General features: G+C 42.0%; 1 protein-coding gene across 4 annotated transcripts in view; it reads right to left on the bottom strand.

Moving 5' to 3' along the window:
* The window catches only part of DEPDC5 (DEP domain containing 5), a 41,857-nt gene that overhangs the window by 23,071 nt on the left and 479 nt on the right, over window positions 1-18,307 (bottom strand). For 3 of the 4 annotated variants that reach the window (XM_009080916.1, XM_009080915.1, XM_009080914.1), the window contains exons 2-24: window positions 17,942-18,029; window positions 17,280-17,326; window positions 16,706-16,791; window positions 15,823-15,906; window positions 15,114-15,163; window positions 14,685-14,753; window positions 14,290-14,387; window positions 13,322-13,383; window positions 12,762-12,831; window positions 12,300-12,372; window positions 11,854-11,957; window positions 11,506-11,580; window positions 10,604-10,738; window positions 10,075-10,136; window positions 9,894-9,967; window positions 9,293-9,362; window positions 8,731-8,767; window positions 7,921-8,041; window positions 6,638-6,858; window positions 4,915-5,118; window positions 4,279-4,414; window positions 2,812-2,909; window positions 227-292 (exon numbers count right to left, since the gene is read on the bottom strand). In XM_009080916.1, the coding sequence (XP_009079164.1) occupies window positions 227-292; window positions 2,812-2,909; window positions 4,279-4,414; window positions 4,915-5,118; window positions 6,638-6,858; window positions 7,921-8,041; window positions 8,731-8,767; window positions 9,293-9,362; window positions 9,894-9,967; window positions 10,075-10,136; window positions 10,604-10,738; window positions 11,506-11,580; window positions 11,854-11,957; window positions 12,300-12,372; window positions 12,762-12,831; window positions 13,322-13,383; window positions 14,290-14,387; window positions 14,685-14,753; window positions 15,114-15,163; window positions 15,823-15,906; window positions 16,706-16,791; window positions 17,280-17,326; window positions 17,942-18,029 (2,130 nt within the window). The remainder of the gene's footprint in view (window positions 1-226; window positions 293-2,811; window positions 2,910-4,278; window positions 4,415-4,914; window positions 5,119-6,637; window positions 6,859-7,920; window positions 8,042-8,730; window positions 8,768-9,292; window positions 9,363-9,893; window positions 9,968-10,074; window positions 10,137-10,603; window positions 10,739-11,505; window positions 11,581-11,853; window positions 11,958-12,299; window positions 12,373-12,761; window positions 12,832-13,321; window positions 13,384-14,289; window positions 14,388-14,684; window positions 14,754-15,113; window positions 15,164-15,822; window positions 15,907-16,705; window positions 16,792-17,279; window positions 17,327-17,941; window positions 18,030-18,307) is intronic. The other variant, XM_009080917.1, reaches the window with a different exon arrangement.

The raw sequence follows: 18,307 nt of genomic DNA on the forward strand, positions 1-18,307 counted from the left end.
TTTCACTTATTCTTAAGAGCTACAGAGCTGCAATCATAGTGAGACACACAGCACAGGGAGATCCTGCAAATTACTGCAGGCAAAATAAACCACTGCCAAAAGCCAAGTAGGCTCCTCAGTTTCGTGCCTACCAACCACCTCCTGATGCCTCTATATATGTACATGCCCTTTCCCTCCCCATCTTCCCACCTATGCAAACTCTCTTCCAAACCTTCCTCCTGCTTACTTGGATCTGGAGAGTTAGAGACAGCATCTTCCAAGGAATCTTTGTTCTGAGTTTTGAGGTTCACCCCTACAAGAAAGAAATATGTATTTTATTTTAAGCAATTATGCACTTCACTTGAATTTCCAATTAAAATTAATCAAAAGCATGCTGATGTTTTAAGAATATGACATTTCTCTGCTTGGAGAGAACTTAGGGCCCTTCACAGCAGAAAAATACATTTTTTCCACATTAATTGGGTTTGTGTATCTTGGATGAAATTCGAGTATCTCATTAGAAGTGCTCAGTAGCTAAAAACCAAGCAAAAACCACCTCCCCAGAATGGTGGAACACACCTTGAAAAGTAAATGCCACTAAAAAAAAAGGCAAACAACAAAAAAAGAAGTCGCCTGCAATCATTTAACTCGATAATCTCAAGGTCTCAGCAGCTAAGTATTTTCAAATACATGCAGTACCCAAAACCAGAACCTTTTTCAATTGGTCTTCTCATTTTAAAGAACAAGGGATAAGTTAAGAAGAAGAATTTCATAAAGCACAGGGACAGCAAGAAAGGAAATTATAACAGATTTTAATCTGGTAGAAGAAGAGAATCCATAAATAAGATTGATTACCTAGGACTCTAAAGCAGCCTACTAACCTGGAAAACAGACTAAAACTACAGCTCAGTGAACACTAAGCCAACATGATGCTATGGCACCCCTTGGCCAGTTGTTCCTAGTCCTCATCTCACATCTGTCTGCTGTATTTGATCAATGCTTGTGTGTACAGAACAAAGACAAACTCCAACTACTCTCCATTTGGACCAGTTCCCTGAGCTGGGTCACTGTGTGGCTGGTAAAACAGCTGGTGTGGCACATGAGAGAAAACAAGGAGCTAAGGAGACAAGAAAAATTGCTGCCTTCAAAGCCATTTATCAATACACAAATTTTAAGCTTAAAAATACATTTAAAAGGAGCCATTTTTGTAAAACTAGCTTAGGTAGATTTACCCAGGAAATTGGTATCAGCAGCACAGCTCTTAACCTCAACAGCATTTACTAACAGAAAGGATAGTTATCTGCTTCCATGATGATGCCAGTAAAACAGCAGGGGAGCTGCCTCTGACTGACACTGATCTTTCACCAACTCCTGATGCCATCTGCCATCCAGTTCGGGAATTGCAGCAGGGTTTATTCACTGCACTATCACCTACCATCTGCGGGACAACAGAGGCAACGCACTGAACGTCAAGGGAAACAGATGGGGTCACTTTTCCCTCTGAAGCACATGTTGCAGCAAAATATGCTGCAGGCAGCAGAGGGGAACCAGACTCACTGAGAAATCCTATATTTGGAAATTAAAACAAAAAAATCAACCCCCACTGAACCATTTCATTTCATAGGCGATTCAAACCTTAAGGGAGAAAAACCCAAGTCAAATCACCAAGTCCCAGTGTGGACCCTACAAATGGCTGAGGGCACTTAGGTGCTCACAACAGCTTTCACAAGGAGACACACATTAACTTCCACCACATGCATTATTTATATCCAATCTACAGCCTCAAAGGCCTTCTGTAAAACGCAGGCATGTTTACTGCTAGGATATGCTTTGCATTTTCTTTGTGCAAACTGCATCCAGCGGAAACACAGATTAGCAATTGCAAAACAAACAAAGGCTGTCTGGAAGACAGAAAATAATAAAAAGGTAAAGCAAGAAAATTAAATGTATTCAAATGAAATTCACAGAAGGAAACAACAGAAGATCACTTTTAATGCGACAAGGTGAACACAAGATGAGAAACACAAGAAAATGAAGTCTGCTCACTCCTTTATGGCTCTGCAAGGTGTGAGCGTGGGGGAAAACAAAATTGGTTTAATCCAATGTAATTCAGAAGGGTGAATTCAAAAACAATAAAAAATCTTGGAACTGTATTGAGAAAAGAAGTCCTGAATGCAATAGTCAAAAAGATCAATTTTTTTCCCCATGTGCCTATCTAAAAAGCAATGTGCACAAAATCACAAGGTAGGCCGAAAAAACCAGACAACACAGCAGAATGCTTAATGTGGCCTGTTTTTCCACTTACAGGGCTCAAAAGAAATGCTGAGAATTTCCACTAGTTCAGGGGTCTGGGTGAGGTAAGAAAGATAGCAATAATCTTAACTGAATGTATAGACATGTGTCTTCTCTCAAAAATGTGCTGAAATCTTTTTGGCTGTGTGAAGAACATTTAGTATGAGCAGTGCCATGTTCAGTGAGCTTAAAGTCTGCAGAAAGTGCATGTGTAGATACTGACAAGAAATGCCAGAAAACACTGAATCCCAGAACTTACCATGCAAAATAATCCTGCTGTTTTACAGCTTCTCTCAAAACCTAGGTACAACCATCAGCTTGTGTATGCAAACCCACCCCAACCCAACAAAGCACCAGACACCACCAAGTCCAAGTGAGAGCTTTAACAGAACAAAGTTGAAAACTGCTTTTCCATTATTTACTTTTCCTGCTTAGCAATGCCTGTCCACCCACCTTCCATGAGTCCTGCCCCCATTTCTCTGTCACTGCTAACAAGGAAGGGCCTGCTCTCCCCTCTCCATGCTCTCCCTCTGCTGTTACCTGCACCGTTGCTGCCAGCCAGGCCATTGGAGTACTCCTCTGTCCCACCAAAGCTCAGAAAAGAGGCACTGTCACCTGGGTGCCGAGAGCTGATGTGTCTGCAGAGAAACAAAACAGCCTATACTGAACAAACCTTCCTCACTCACACCATTTCTTGCTTTTAACAGCTAACAAGCCTCAGCCTGCTGCCTCAGCTGAGCCATGCTCAACTGTGCCTGCCTCTCAGTGATGTTTGCAGAGATGGCAACAGGCACAAGGGCAGCACAGAAAAGACTGTAAAAACATTCCACATCTGTCCATGCTTCCAGCAATACCCAAAGCACTGTCTTTGCAGGACAGCACAGAATCAGCTACTCCTCTACTTCCCAGGAGAGAAATAAAGCTTAGCTGGTTATTTACAGATCTGATTTCATGGTGTATAAATCCAACATTCCACACTAAGCAAATTGCTTTGGATGAGTACATCATCCACAGAGACAACGAACATCCAGAAAAAGAATCATCAGGAATATGACACGAGATTGGTGCCATGACAAGATACTTTAGCACATTAGGATGTACTTATCAAGTCATAAAAAGGCAATTTTTTCTTAAAAGCAGAACTAGGGAACAAAATTGGTGAGGATGATGCAATATTAAAATCATGGAACACAAAGATTATTCTAAAGCACAATACAATGTACAAGAAAGGACAACAATTTCCCTATAAAATGGAAGAAAAAAGCATGAAAGAATAACTAGGCAGTACAACTTCCTGAAGGACTGCTTGAAGATAGCAGGAAAAAAACCCCTGAAAATTAAAAAGGCTGAGGATACCAGCAGTGTCCTCACTTACCCTGGACATCCAGAAACAATACATAACATGAATTTCCATAAGCACAGAAGACAAGAAATCACAGAGCAGCAAAGATAATCAACGAAAGAAACAAACTTACTGACAATTCTGAAGCTACCTAAATGGTCAGGGGCCTTTAAAGAACAGCAGTTTACAAACACAGGGGGTTTTTTTGCAATGTTTATCTGACTCTTTTCTACCAGCACGGGGAGGACGGGACTGAATGGAAATTGCTCACTGAAGTTGCTCAGCAGTTACTCTGAGGCAAAGCTATACTCTGCGCTAAAAAAATGTTCTGTTCTGGGATGAAGGTCACAGCTATTGGGATAAGAAGTCCAGAATTAAAGGCACAGGCTTTTCCAAGGCAATTCTGAATGATTCCGTGAATGATGCACTGCAAACTGTGATAAACTACAACCTTCCCCCAATTAGTGGAAGTAAACCAACTCCAGCCTTGCCAAGAGAGCTTTGTAGCTCAAAATAAAAAGTATATACTGCACATGTGGCACTGACACAACATAGTACTAAACTTAGAGATCACAACTATAACTGCCTTACTATAGCATATACAAAATTGTAAGGAAAAGGGAAGTTCATGCAAAGCCTGCCCAGGTTCACCCTAAGGACCTCACCTTCCAGTTGCCTCGTGGTAAGCCAGTTCCAGCAGCTCAGCAGAGGAATGTGTCAAATCCTGCTGCCCACTGCCCTGCATTTCTGCCATGTTCTGGCGGGTTTGATGATGGATCTGGATGGCTTCTCCTGATGGACCTACACAGTTACAATGGGATCATTAATCACCACAGCTGCACTGATTCCTCACTTGCTTGTACCCAACTTGTGTGAGCAAAACAGGCAATGCTAACTAAGGGACATTAAGAAAGCATGTTTACAAAACCTTCAAAGACTTGAACCTCTGACCTCCTCTGTGGCCAATGAAGCAGACTTTACTTTTAAAGATTTTGGAGGGCTTACTTACAAGGCACTGAACAACTATGAGAACAATTCAGCACCTGAAAGTCAAGCTAAATTATAGTTATGCTTCCCTTCAACAGCCTCTACCTACTATGATTGCTCCCCAGTACCTGATGTTGCTTGTTTGCCAATAGGTGTAATATTTTCCAAAAGAGAATCTCTGCTCAGGCCTGTAACTCAATTCAGCCTCTGACACAGCACAGAGCCCTTCAAGGCACCAGAGTCTCAGTGGTTCTCTTGCTGTGTTCAGAAAGAAAAAGCTAACAACAATCTAATGTGCAGCACAAGAGCCTTACCCACAGGGAAGGTGTGCATCCAGCGCCTGCGGTTCGACGTCAGCTTCATGGGCATGCGGGAGGGGGCAAAGGGGTTAATGAGTGCTCGCTGGGGGGTGTACCCCCCGGGCCGGATGTGCAGCATGGATTCTGCACTGCCCACGTGGAACCTCCCAGGGGCACTGGAGTCACGCTGCTGAGACTCCAGCATGTTCTCAAGGACATCTAGAGAACACAACAGAAAGTCAGCGTGAGATTGGAGTCAAGCAAAAGAGAACGAATTGCTCAGGGATATAAAGATTCCCAAGGGTAAGTGGAAATAAGGAGAGTTAAGGAAAAGGCAGGGAGAGAATCTGAAAGCAATGTAAACAAGAATCCAGGCAAGAAAGAGCATTATTCCATCTGACATTACAGCACTGCTGTAAATCGTGTCACTTCTACCAAATGAAGTCATAAAGAAACTACTGGTTAAGTCACTTATGAAAATTACTCAGAGCTTTGAGAACTCCTGAGAAATCAAAAGACTGACACCAGAAACTTCAGGATGAGTGCCAAAGATATGGCAGAAGCTACAGCTCAGCAACACATGCCTTTTCTGGAACATTCAGACTTGAGCACAGAAATCAGGGATTACTCCCAGAAGACACTGGACATGATCTCCACAAGCTAACATTTAGTCCTTACTATCTGATGTAGAACACAAGTGCAGTTATATTTCTCTCTCCTGTTTCTAGATACCAGATGACTAAGCAGCAATTACTCTGTCCAACAAGTGGAAATCCCAAAGAGAAGGAAGGGTCTCATTTATCATTCTGTACTGCCACCTACAACATGTGAAAAGCCTCGAGTTCTCTGACTCTTCTCTCCTCTCCAGTCCACACATATCCCCATCCAGCTGAACACCTTCAGCTGGGTCACAAGACTATCTTTCAAACTAAAGGAGTATCAAAAATACCATAAAAAGAAGTATTAACTGACAGCAGGGGAAAACATGAAAGGTAGATGTAATGCCAAGTACTCTGTGTGACAGCAGTTCCACACCAGTAAATCTGATTCCTGTGACAGGATAAATATGGTATCAGTGTCATACAGCACGACATGAAAAAAAAAAAAGAGCCTTGAGGGCTAGAATTTAATAGAAGATCAAGCAATTGCAGGAGGAATACAATTTACCCAGAAATGAGCTGAGGTTGTAGAAGATACTGTATGCTGTCTGAGAGCAAAATTAGATAGGAAGGGAAAAAAAGGAGAATGCCAGCACTGCTGCACACCCAGGCAGCTCAGCAGTGCATTGTCAAAAGGAAGGATCCAGAAAGTGAGATTTAATGACAACAAATCCCCACAGAGATAAATTATAAGAAGGGTCCCCCAGGGCTCACTGTAAGGCCAGTTCTCATGTGACAGATTATAGGTGACCTGGATAACAAAAGTTCCTTGTGTATGTCCACATTTGCAAGCAGGCACAGGAGAATAGTCAAGTACTAAAGAAGGCAATAGACAAGGGAAAAGAGCAAATCAGTGTCAGGACACTTCTAACTAGGACAAGCCAATAAAAAAACCCAATAGAACTGGACTAGGATAGCAAAGGGAGGATGCACACCCAGCCACAGCCGGAGCTATGAAAAAGCTGTACCATGAGTACTAATATAAGCACCATCTCCCCCCTGCTGGCCTGGCAGTGGCCAACACAGACTTCTATCTCCTCTCCCCTCTGAAGGTACCTTCCCATCTGCCCCAGGCTGACCTCTAGTGCTGGTATATCCCAAAGAGCTGCTGACTTCACACTGGTGCAGGTGAGGCCGTGGGATCATCAGGATGTTGGAGATCTTGCCCAGAGAGCTGTCATCAGAAGCCTGACTCCTCACCTCTTCCGGGGGCAGCGTGCGGCTCTGCAGGGAAGGGCTGCACGAGACGTCGTAGGAACTAGAGCTCTTTCTGGTGCGACTTTCCCTCTCCCGCACAGACCTGCTGAAAAGAAACAGCTATGTCCAGTGACAGGAAAGAGAGATGAATTCTCAGGTCATCAAGGGGCTTGAACAGGCTCAAGTCATGTAAGAGACTCAATACACAGCAGATGAACTCAAGAAGGCGACTACAAGGAAGCCATCATTATCTTTTTTGACCATGTGGGTATTAAGTGCATCACATGAGAGAAAAACAGAACACTGAGATGCTTCCAGCACAACTGCTGTGAAAAGAGCAGGCTCGACTGCCTGTGCAATTCTACAGGTACCACACTGAGCTGGTAGTACACATGTGGCCTAGAAAATAGTAGACCTGAGCCTACAGTGCCAGGAATATGCAACTATAGAGAAACTACCTGAATTATTAACTACGTTAAATTCTACTGGCATCTTCCATCATGGATTTCTACAGCTGCTCATATGACAATGAGTCCACATGAACAGATTTAGGCAATACTCCAGAAAGGAAGAAAATCAAAAATAATACTTCAAAACAAACTCATCAATCCCATATTCCTGAAAAAAAACCACAAAGATTTATAGTTTGGTCAATGACTTTGGACAGGACCTGAGAATAACCAGCTTTTCTCCTCACACCAAAGGCCATAGAAGGCAGAGAACCTGCACTCAGCTTCTCTGTATCTTCTCTCATTCAGACAGGCATCATTTTCAGGGATGATTCTGTGTTCAGCATCAGTTACTAACCAGTGCATCAAACTAATTCTTTTCTACAACTCTGTGCAAGTCTATTGTGCAAGTACTTTCTCAACTCCCTTGCAAAATCTGTTAGGAACTTAGCAAGGGAGACAAGCTTCACTCCATTTCAGACAAAATCCAAGATTTAAAGAAAAAGTATACTTATGCCTTCTCTTAGATCCCACCCACTATCTTAGAAGTAAAATACTATACAACCAGCCATGAAGACCAGGTACAGACAAAGGGTCTTGTTCAACAGTAAGCATGGGAGGCTTAACTCTCCTTCTACTTCTCAAAGTATTTTATGTGCCAAGAAAGACACCATAAGGTGTTTAGTCTGGACCCAGTGCACTCACAAGCCTCTTACCTGAAGGTGGTACAGCGCTGGGCTCTGGATGGGCCTGGCAGTCGGAATACCTGGGCATCGTAGCCATCATAATCCACCTGGATGGGCAGGGCATTCTCAGCATCTTTGGGAGCTCCTAATGCTGAAATAAAAATCATACAGCACTGGAACCTCTCTCAAGAATGCTCAAGATCTGCAAGGCAGAGTATCCAGCTCCCACCTCTCAGAAAAGTATCTACTCCAAAAGAAATCCCATACAAAAGTCTCAGGAGCAGAACAGCTAGAGCAGCTCAATTAACAAAGTTGGTGTCTCTGAACTGGGGTTCCTAAGGCCCTAATGTCTTCCCCATACATATTCTAAACATTAAGAATCAACAAGTCAATCCTTGTACAAACAGATGCCATGATTTCTCTCACAAGGGAACTGAGCATTTCAAAGCCTCTTGGAAAGAATGGACAACCTCACCTGCAGAATGTGCATCTTCCTGAAATGAGGTGGGGCTAGAAGAGTGCAGGTTTCACCCACTGCAATTCTGTGCTTACAGCACAGAAAACACCCCAAGCCAGTGGACACCCACTCCCACAAGCAGTACTGCCAGCACAGTACTCCACCTACTCCTCTGGCCAGGACAGAACTCATCCCTCCACACTAGTTATTTGTCAAGAAGGCAACTGACACATGCCCATCAACAATATGGTAATAATTATGTGGGTTTGAGGGGTTTCTGCAACAATTGTCCCTTTCTTGTGCTGAAGTGACTTTGTCTCACAGCAGCTGTTTGTTGGTTTGGGAGTAAGTGGGATAGACCATTCCAGAACAGAATTACTCACAGGCATCTCGATTATTTTTTGCTTTCTCAGTCAGTGGCTGGAGGGTCCGACAAAGGAAGTGTCAAGTGGCCAAAAAAAAAAAAAAGGAGAAAAAGAAAAAGAGAGCAAGAGAAAAGACAGAGAAGGGAAACAGTTAGCATGTGGTAAGGAAATATCCTCCAGTGGGATCAAGCAGACAAAGTTTATCCTGCTGACTCAGCAAGGCAGCCAGACCACTTCAGAAATATTAAATACTGACACTGGTCACAAACATGTGTGAGAAACACATCTTTGCCAACACCTTTCTTTCAGCTCTTCCTAGAGTTCTTAATTACAGAATGAAACTCATTTTTATGGTGGCTAAAACATTTCTCACCTAGTTTTATCCTAGAAAGGAAAGACCTACAAACTAGTCCCTCATTCATAATCCCTGTAACAAATATTACAGCTTTGCCTTCACAGTCTTTTAACACAGAAACTTAGTTCCAGCTGTTGGAATACTTGTTAAAAATTCTGATGTTTAGGTGAGAAAAGGTATCTGACAAGCCAGGAGGAAGAAAAGCTAAACCAGGAAGATACTCACCTTCCTTCCTGCCAGCTTGATCCGTGGAGTGAAGCTGTTACACAGGAGCTGGCTTTTGGATGTGTAGAAACTGAAAGGAAAAGTGTGGCTTTGAGGTCTTCTAAGAACTGAACACAGTTGGTTAGACACACAGCAAACAGCCCGTGAACCTGAGCTAGCTATGAGATGGAGAAACGTAAGGAAAACACTGATGGATGGTTAACTTCAGGGAAGCTACTCTTTCCTTAAAGCCACGTTTTGATTCCCAGACAGCCTCAGTCTAAACAACATCTTAATATGCTTAACACCTGCATTTCCCAGTTCACTCCCTCTTTCTAGAGAAAGGCAACCACTTTCACTGTGCCATTTCCATGACTCTCTCACTTATTCATATGACAGCAGTGACTCATATCAGCTGCTTGAAAACTACATATCATATTCTTATCATTTCTGATATGTTCTGCAAGAACATTCCTAGTTCTGCAAGAGTAACGTAATATAAGCCCTAGCTTCACAAGGAAAGAAGAGGAAATAAACAATGAAAGGAGAAAGAGAAGTCAACAGATTATGAAGAGGAAAGCAAAGCAGAAGTGTTTAGAAAAAGGCTGATAGATTCACCTACCTATGATTTATCCAGTGTGGAATATTGTAGTCATCACCCATTCTGGAGTCACCAGGGCCACAGCGATTATGGAGCTGTAAGAGTGATTCAGAAGCAGAGTAAATAGTGGTATCCAGCTAGTCACAAAATGAGTAACATCTGTAGTAGGAACAGAGAGAAGGGAAAAGCACCAATGTCTTACCTTAAAGAGTGGCACAGCATGCAAGGGTTGTTCTCCCATGCATACCAAATCCACACCTATACCTGTAAACAGACAACAGCAGAGTTCAGCTACCAACCAAGCAGGACTGATATGCTAAGTCAAAACAGATCAATCTGAGCTGAAGGTCCACTTTGTATTCATATCAGATTTTAAGATGCAATTATGCTGAAAATGGTAGTTAACAGTCCCATGGTCACAAATCAACAGTGCCCATGGGGATATAAGAAATGTTTCTTCTGAACTAATGCAAGTCATGTAGGATCATCCTTTAAGAGAAAGGTCTGCACGGACAGAAAAAGTTCTCTATCATAAACAAAAGAAATGAAATGCCTCTAAGTACTATGAACATCTGCCCACTCCAATATGAAGTGCAGACACAAGCTGTAATCCTTCTTCCCAGAGCACACAACTTACAGCAGATACTTTTACACAGCCAGAAGAGGTTAGATCTTTCCCAAATCTACCTGCTTGCCCTCAGAGAGGCTGCACAGCACCACTAGGTAGTTACCATTGTCTATCATCCGCTGTTTGGTCAGAATCATGAGGAGTCGATCAACTTCAAAGACCCCAACTCCAGGTGTGATCACCACAGACATCTGTCCCGTCCGGTCAAAGTTCCGGTTTATGTAGTGCTTGTCAAACACTGAGAGAAGGAATTAGGGAATACTTCCAATGAAATTTAGCAAAGACACTGGATGTTTCTTTTCAGAGCAAGGCAGGTGACTCAGTCTACTAACAGAGGTACTTCACAAGTTGCCCCAAAGCACATGCAAACATGAGAGGGCTGTATACAGTCTTGCCCAAGCAATAAATGTCACTAAAGCTGCAGGAGGGAGAGGAGCAAGGACAGAAGATGGAAATCAGATATATAAAAAGGAATATGTTTCTCATGTGCTTAGTGTTTCCTATAAAACAAACAAATCCCCTAAAAAACCCAACATGGGAGTAACAAGACAGCCATTAAGGTGACAGAATGGCATCTGATGTACAGAATCACAAAAAGTACATCTCTAGAGAGCTCCTCCATCCCATCAAATCTATCTCCCTGATAAAACCAATGGATCAGCTTCACCTAAGTCACATTTCCCATACCCCGATTTGTAAATACTTCTGTAATTTAAAGCTTTAATTTCTATTCCAAGAAGTCCCCATAGAGATATACAGCTCAAAGAGAAAATTTCATCCTAACAAGGCCCTGTAAATGGTTCCTGAGGCCTCAAACACCCAATACTCAGTTACTGAAGAGGCACAACAGAATTTCTTCTGAGGCTAAAAATGATAACTTAACCACCTAATATTCCCATCCTCTTCACAGTGTTAAGGAACAGGCAACAGAAGTCCACATCCATTACTGGCAGCTGCTTTAATAGCTCTTCCCCTGCATATTTTAACCCACTGCTCATCACTCACCATTGAATGACAGATTTATGGCCTCCAGGTAGTTCCCTTGTGCCGAGGTGGAATTGTAACCTGGAGGAAAGCCCTCTGGACAAGTGTTCAGAGGGAAAGAAAAGAAAGAACTCATCATCTTGGTACAGACTAGCTTTAAAAAATAATCAAAAAAACACAGAAAAATGCATTTGGATTAAATCCTATTATTTCAAAAATTACAGGCAAAATTGGTGATGTTCCACAGAAAGAAACAGGCAAAATTGCCCAGCCAGGGGAGCCCCAGCTGAAACTGGGGAATTTACAGACAAGTTTAAAAAAAGTAAAAACAAAAAGAGGGAAAAGGGCAAAAAAGGAAAGGAGGTGTACCTGCTTGCTCTAGTCGTACCAACACAGGGTACTGGATAAAAAGCTTTTTGATGGTCACAAGCAGCGAGGTCCACTCTTCTCGCCTCTCGTTCTGAACTACAACTCTAGAAAGAGCACAACTTAATGAGGACTGTGAAAGGAAGTGAGAAGGGATGGACAAACTGTAGAGAAAGGAAAGCCCAAAAAAGGTGCACTGGGTTGCACTTGCTCTAGTCGTACCAACACAGGGTACTGGATAAAAAGCTTTTTGATGGTCACAAGCAGCGAGGTCCACTCTTCTCGCCTCTCGTTCTGAACTACAACTCTAGAAAGAGCACAACTTAATGAGGACTGTGAAAGGAAGTGAGAAGGGATGGACAAACTGTAGAGAAAGGAAAGCCCAAAAAAGGTGCACTGGGTTGCACATACACTGTGGGACAAGAGGTGAAAAGAACTGGAAGACATACTTGTAAAAATCTTCATAAAATCTTCCCTCATGATCCTGCCGAATTGATGCACGATGGGTTTCAGGAAACTCATCTGAAATGGAAGCAAAGGCACATACTACCCTATGCTCTTGCCTAGAAATGACTCATCTTTTCTCGTTGGGCTGTTATTCCCATTTAACAAAATCCAAAACACCAAACAAACAAAACCCAAAACACTTTGAAAAATATCAGACCTCCTACACAACATTAAAATTGCTTTTAAACCAATATGACAGCTTGAGTACGATGAGAAAAATTTGCCACATATTCTTCTACATGAGGCTTTCACTGAAGTACTTTCCTAAGAATGGCTGTGTGTCCACTGTGCTAGACAGGCAATACTTGGAACGTGGGAATTGAACAGAAAAAACAGGGAGAAAAATCACTGGCAGCCTGTGATAGGTTTAAAAATGGAAACTCAAAAATATGGAATATACATACCTATAGATTTTGCTTCATAAAATGTTCTAGAAAATAGAACCACTGTCACTTCATGGCTGCAATTCTTCTCCTGTCCAGGAAGAACAAATGAAATAAGAAAACCTTAAAGGTCACATTCAGTAGAAAATTGTATATACACTTGCAGTAACACTCTCTTTTCCCTCACACCTAGAAACAAAGGTAAGTAAAAGAGGTGGCCACTGCATTGATGAATCTGCATGAGTGCTGCACATGCCTCTATGAAATCACATATTGGTCTGTCCTGCAGATTCTGTACTTCTCAGCTACAACACATTTAACAGCAGCACTCTCCACTAGTCTCTAAACAAACTCCTCTCTGTAGTTGCCAAGCTACGAGATCTTTGTTTAAAAAACTGAAATACAGTTTACTCAATTGTTTGTACCTGCAGCAATTTGATACTCTGATTTGTTTAAATACAGTTGACTCAATTGTTTGTATCTGCAGCAATTTGATACTCTGATTTGTTACAATTGAGAGAGATGTCCCTAACAACTCCAGGGAAATAAAAAACTAAAGCTGAACTCCCTCAGGTATTTACCTTCCATTTTGTGAAGAGGTCAGCGAGGAAACCATTCACAGCTTTCTCAAAGTATAAGTCCCCTGCAAAGCAAACAGCTCCAAAGAATCAAGTAACAGTAGTTACTTCAACGATGGGGTATAGCTAGAGATTCTGGGGCAATCATTTCTGTTAGACTCAGAGCAGCTGTGTGCATAATCAAGGCTAATATCACTCAGATGATAAAGAGATTAAAAAGCATGACTGTGTTTCCGAGGATGTAAACACAATTCTTACTCTCAAAAGGATCTGACCTTTAAAGTCATTTTTCTTGACATATTTGCAGCATGCTGGGAAAGCATCTGTACTGCCTTTTAGGCATGGAATGTGCAACTGATCCCCTGCTCAGGCTTGAATAGTTGCCCAGTTCCATATGCCTAAACACATGGTCAAAGGAAGTGGCAAGAGGTTTGCTAAAGAAATAAGCCAGAGAAAAACAGGATGATGACACAGATAAGTGACTCATTCTTAATGCCTAAAGTTTTAATACTTTCAGCCAAAGCTACTGACTTCCACCTGGGCTAAGATAGGTTTTACCTCCTTGCTAAGCCAAGGCCAAGAGAAATCTAAACTACCAAGGTCCTCTTTGCACAAGACTTCCATACATTTCTGCTTTCAGGATTCACAGACTTGCCCCTGCTCTCATCACAAAATATATTAATACCCACAGAAAACCTTTTCAATGCTTATGGTCAGCTACTCCCTTGATTTCAATACCTAGATGATGGAAACCAGGCTCAGGCAGGGACAGGAAAACGATGGCACACCCAAGAGACACAAAAGTGTGGCACTGCAAGTAAGAATCTAAGGCAGCACCACAGCACAGCTTGGAGCACTGTCTAGGCCAAAAGCAGACTATTCCAGTTTTCTAGCAGTGGCAGTTCTCTAGCAGGGGCAGAAAGGAGAACTGCTGCCATCTACATTCCCCAGCAGGTCAGTTACCTACATACCATAGATATCAAAATCCCACATTTCACAGCTCATCTGGATAAAAATATAAACCATGGCAGAAGTGGAGCGGAAAACCACCTGCAAAGGAATTAGAGACCTTACTTAGAACAAGGGACATCCACTAAAAGAGCCAAATGCAGAAGTTAACTACACAGCAGCTTATATGACTGTGCCCCTGGCATCATAGGGAATTTCCCCTCTAATGAGTTGGCATTTCAACAGCCCAAGTCATTCCTACTGCTGCCAGCACAGCAGAGCTGAAATTTATTAATCACTGATTCTCCTGAACTCACTGCCATGTTTCACCTCACAACACAGCTAATTCCAAAGATACATACAAATCTGTGAGACAGGATTTAAAAAAAACTGACAAGGAAAAATCTGCTCTTTCCACCGAGTGTCCTCACTGATGTATCCACAAGTGACTTTCTCACTCTTCACCCAGAGCTCGCCTGCCTGTGCCCTGGAAGAAAAGAGGTGCAGAGAATTTGCTAACCAGAGGGAATTTGAAGATCAGAGAATCAATACTTGAGCAAATAAAGGATATACTAAAATCTGCACTCAAGATATATGAGAGATAAAAGGATAATTATTTGACATTCAGCAGAGGCCACAAGTGTAGTTGGTTGTCCCACTATTAGTTTCTTTCACCCCAAATAAGACAGAAGCCTTCCCCCACCTCCTGGTGCAGACAGAAATCTGTAGATGAGTCAGAGAACAATAAAATGGGAAGGCTTTTTCAGAAAAGATTCTCCAATTGGATTCTCAGGACTCATCAAGCTAAAATCATAAGTAAAAGTAAGCTCTCAGAGGAGGTACTGACCTGATACCTGCAAATTCAACTTTTTGGGTGACATATGCACATGTGCTGACCTAGGAAGGAAGAGTCAGGTGTTAGAAGTACAGCAGGCTCAGAGTGAGCAGACCAATGTACAAAAAAATCCCTCAAACACCTGACTTCTGACATAAGATCATGAAACTCACTGAGTGCAGTTACTACTAATCGCTCAACACAACCTCTGCAATAGGCAGCAGAAAATAGCTTTTAACACATAGAAACTTTTATTAGGATCATCTGTCTGATTCACTGTGCTCAGAAGAGCCAGAGACTGCACTTCAGAGATGCAGAAAGAAAATATTCTAATAGCTGCTTATTAAGTGGTACTATCAGAGAGGGGACACTTCAGGGTACTTTTACTTAGAAAACATTTGGATTCAATTCCTTCTAAATGTAGCAAGTCATTAAAATTCAGAACATAAGTAAAAAACCTCTTCACAGCATTCTCAATGCCCAAAGCAGTAATTAACATTACAGCAGTAGAACAGAAAATGATGGGGTTCATTTTTCTGCAACACATTTACATCCATTTCTCCAACTCTGATGTACCACTCACAGCATAAGATCCTCAGGAGCTGCTGACACTGCTCATCTCCAGTTTTCTGTATTTTGTAAACTACTTATTTCCTTTCACAGCAAGCAAAGAAAAAGGTACAGCATCTGCCCCCTATATACAAGGATAGCAAAACCTTACCAAACTCTTCTTCAGTCGCCACATATCCCCACGCCCAATGTATTGATCTTTAAAAGTCAACTCCACCAAGTCCAAGGTCACCTCCTGGGAAATGGATGAAAAACATTGCCTAAATTTTACTGGGTGTTTCTAAGCAGCACCCACCAATCTGTCATTTATGAACCAGATGGTACAGGGTAGGCTGTTCTAAAGCAAGTCAATATTCCCAACAAACACAAGATAAAAGGGAATCCCATCAGAATCAATGCCAAGGTGGTGTGTGTACCTGGAACTACTGTGAGCTGCAAGACACTGCACAATGTGACCAGAAGATGCCCAAGGGCTAAATCTGTGCTACAAGTCTCAGTGCAAACTAGAAGCATAAACACAATGAATTGCTGCCATTGTTCATGACAGTGAGGAAACCTCATTTCCTGCAGATCTTTTGTGTGCTGAATGTAAGCTCTGACTGCAGCTCCTTTGGGAGCTTGGACATTTACAGAAAATGCCTCTCTGGTGTCAAATAATGCAGATCATGGCTCTTCACAGCACATCATGGCTGTTATTTAGACTAGGCCACTTTTTGTTTGTCTTTGCCTGGTTATCCTCAATTTCTGGAATTTAAAGATATTTGAAAAGCCTAAATTTCTATCAAGCTGTGTTGAAGCTGGTCCATAGAATTCAAAAGAGAGCAGAGGAGGAGAGAGGGAGGGAGAGAAGAGACACCATAGCAAACCAACAAACAATTCAATTGCCCAAGGCTCATTTTCTTAAGAAAGACTAAGTATCTTTCAATAAAAAACAAATGCCTTTTTCCCCCAATACTACTGCAGATGGAAAGTCACAGGGCTCTGATGTGAGATAAGAGAAGGAACAGATGGTAAAAAGTGGCAAAACCACACACCTTTGGGTCAACAACATTCACATGGACATCCTGGTACGGCCGCAGTCGGAACACTTGTGCAACTGTCTGATCCACACTTATCGTTTCTGTCACAGAAATGAGAAAGGATAGAAGAGAACTGAACATCTCCAAAAGGTTCAGGTGGTTTACAGGTCCAAAAGCAACACAGTGAGACTGTCATGCAACACTTGGGGGCTCAGCAAAAGACAACAGTTTATTTCAGCTATGGCCCAATCTAAGTCATTAAAATCAAAGCAGGTGATATAAACTCAAAGTTTAGGCTGAATTAATTCCTGCAAGAAGACATAAAGCTAGTCAGAGAATGCACAAACAAAAAATTACAAGCTAAAAAGCCACATTTGTTTAAACCATACCTCACATTACTCAACCAAAAGCAGATTTAGAATTGGTTATTCATTTTCTGACAAAATGATAATCCTTCCTTCCCTAAATAGACAAAGCAGTGATTTTCTGACAAGGTGAAAACATGTGCATTAGCCAGTTACAGGTACCAACCAGTCACATAATCTCTGTCTATGACTTTACTGTGCATATGGTGAGTCCAGAGTTTTACCTTTCTGCAAATCCTCCTTAAGTGACTTCACTTGCAGGAGCAGGGGACTAGCACACAAAAGAGAAAGAAGATAAACAAGTTAAGACACCAACAGTCTAATCAGGTAAATAACTCTCTCAAAACTACTTGGTAACATGGAGCAAAAAATAAGCTAAGATCAACATTAATATTTGCTTGAAAGCTTCAGACATTATCTTCTCCACCTGTCACCCTGCCTTGTTCTTTACACTCATAAGGTACTCTTGAGGTAAAGATGACACTGTAAATAGGAAATTAAGGCATGCAAGAACTTCTCAGAACCTCACATAAGTGAAGTGCTGCTTTTCAGACAGGCTGCAGGATGAACAGCTGCATAGAAGAAGGTTTATGTTTTTATTATGTTTATTTCTTCAGCAGCTCTATGAAGAGGATACAGACAGATTCTACATTCTGATGCTACTTGGCCTACAGAAAATCAGCACACTAACACCAAGGACAAAGAATTCCATAAACTTTAAGGAAGTGTGCCTTTCAACTTCTTCAGGCAGAAAAAAAACCATTGCAGCATCCTGAGGCAAAGTTATATCAGGTCTAAGAGCCTCTCACTCTAGAAGACACTGCCCATGAACACACCCTTTCAGTGCTCCAACCACACCTGACTGCTGCCAGCAAAGAGAATTCACCTGTATTCATCATTGGGATGTGCAATTTCCACCACATCTCCCAGCTTGATTTGAAGAAATACTTTCGGATTCACCACCAGTTCATCATCTACAAGACATAAACAAATGGGGCAAACCATAGTGAAGAGATAAATACCAAACACAGATATCTGCACCTTCACATACCATAGCTCACTCCACACCACCCAGGATGGACAGATCAGCACTGCTGTACATTCCCCACATGGCAGTGTCCCTGCTCAGCCACTTCAGCCTGGCCACTCTTGCAGGCAAAACTAGTTTAAATCACAGAACTTTCACAAAAGATGTGTTCAGAAAAAGAGTGTGCCTTAATTAGGCAAGTAGAATCATCTCTCTTTTTCATAT

Source organism: Acanthisitta chloris, unplaced genomic scaffold, assembly GCF_000695815.1.
Source record: "Acanthisitta chloris isolate BGI_N310 unplaced genomic scaffold, ASM69581v1 scaffold34868, whole genome shotgun sequence".
NCBI lineage: Eukaryota > Metazoa > Chordata > Aves > Passeriformes > Acanthisittidae > Acanthisitta > Acanthisitta chloris.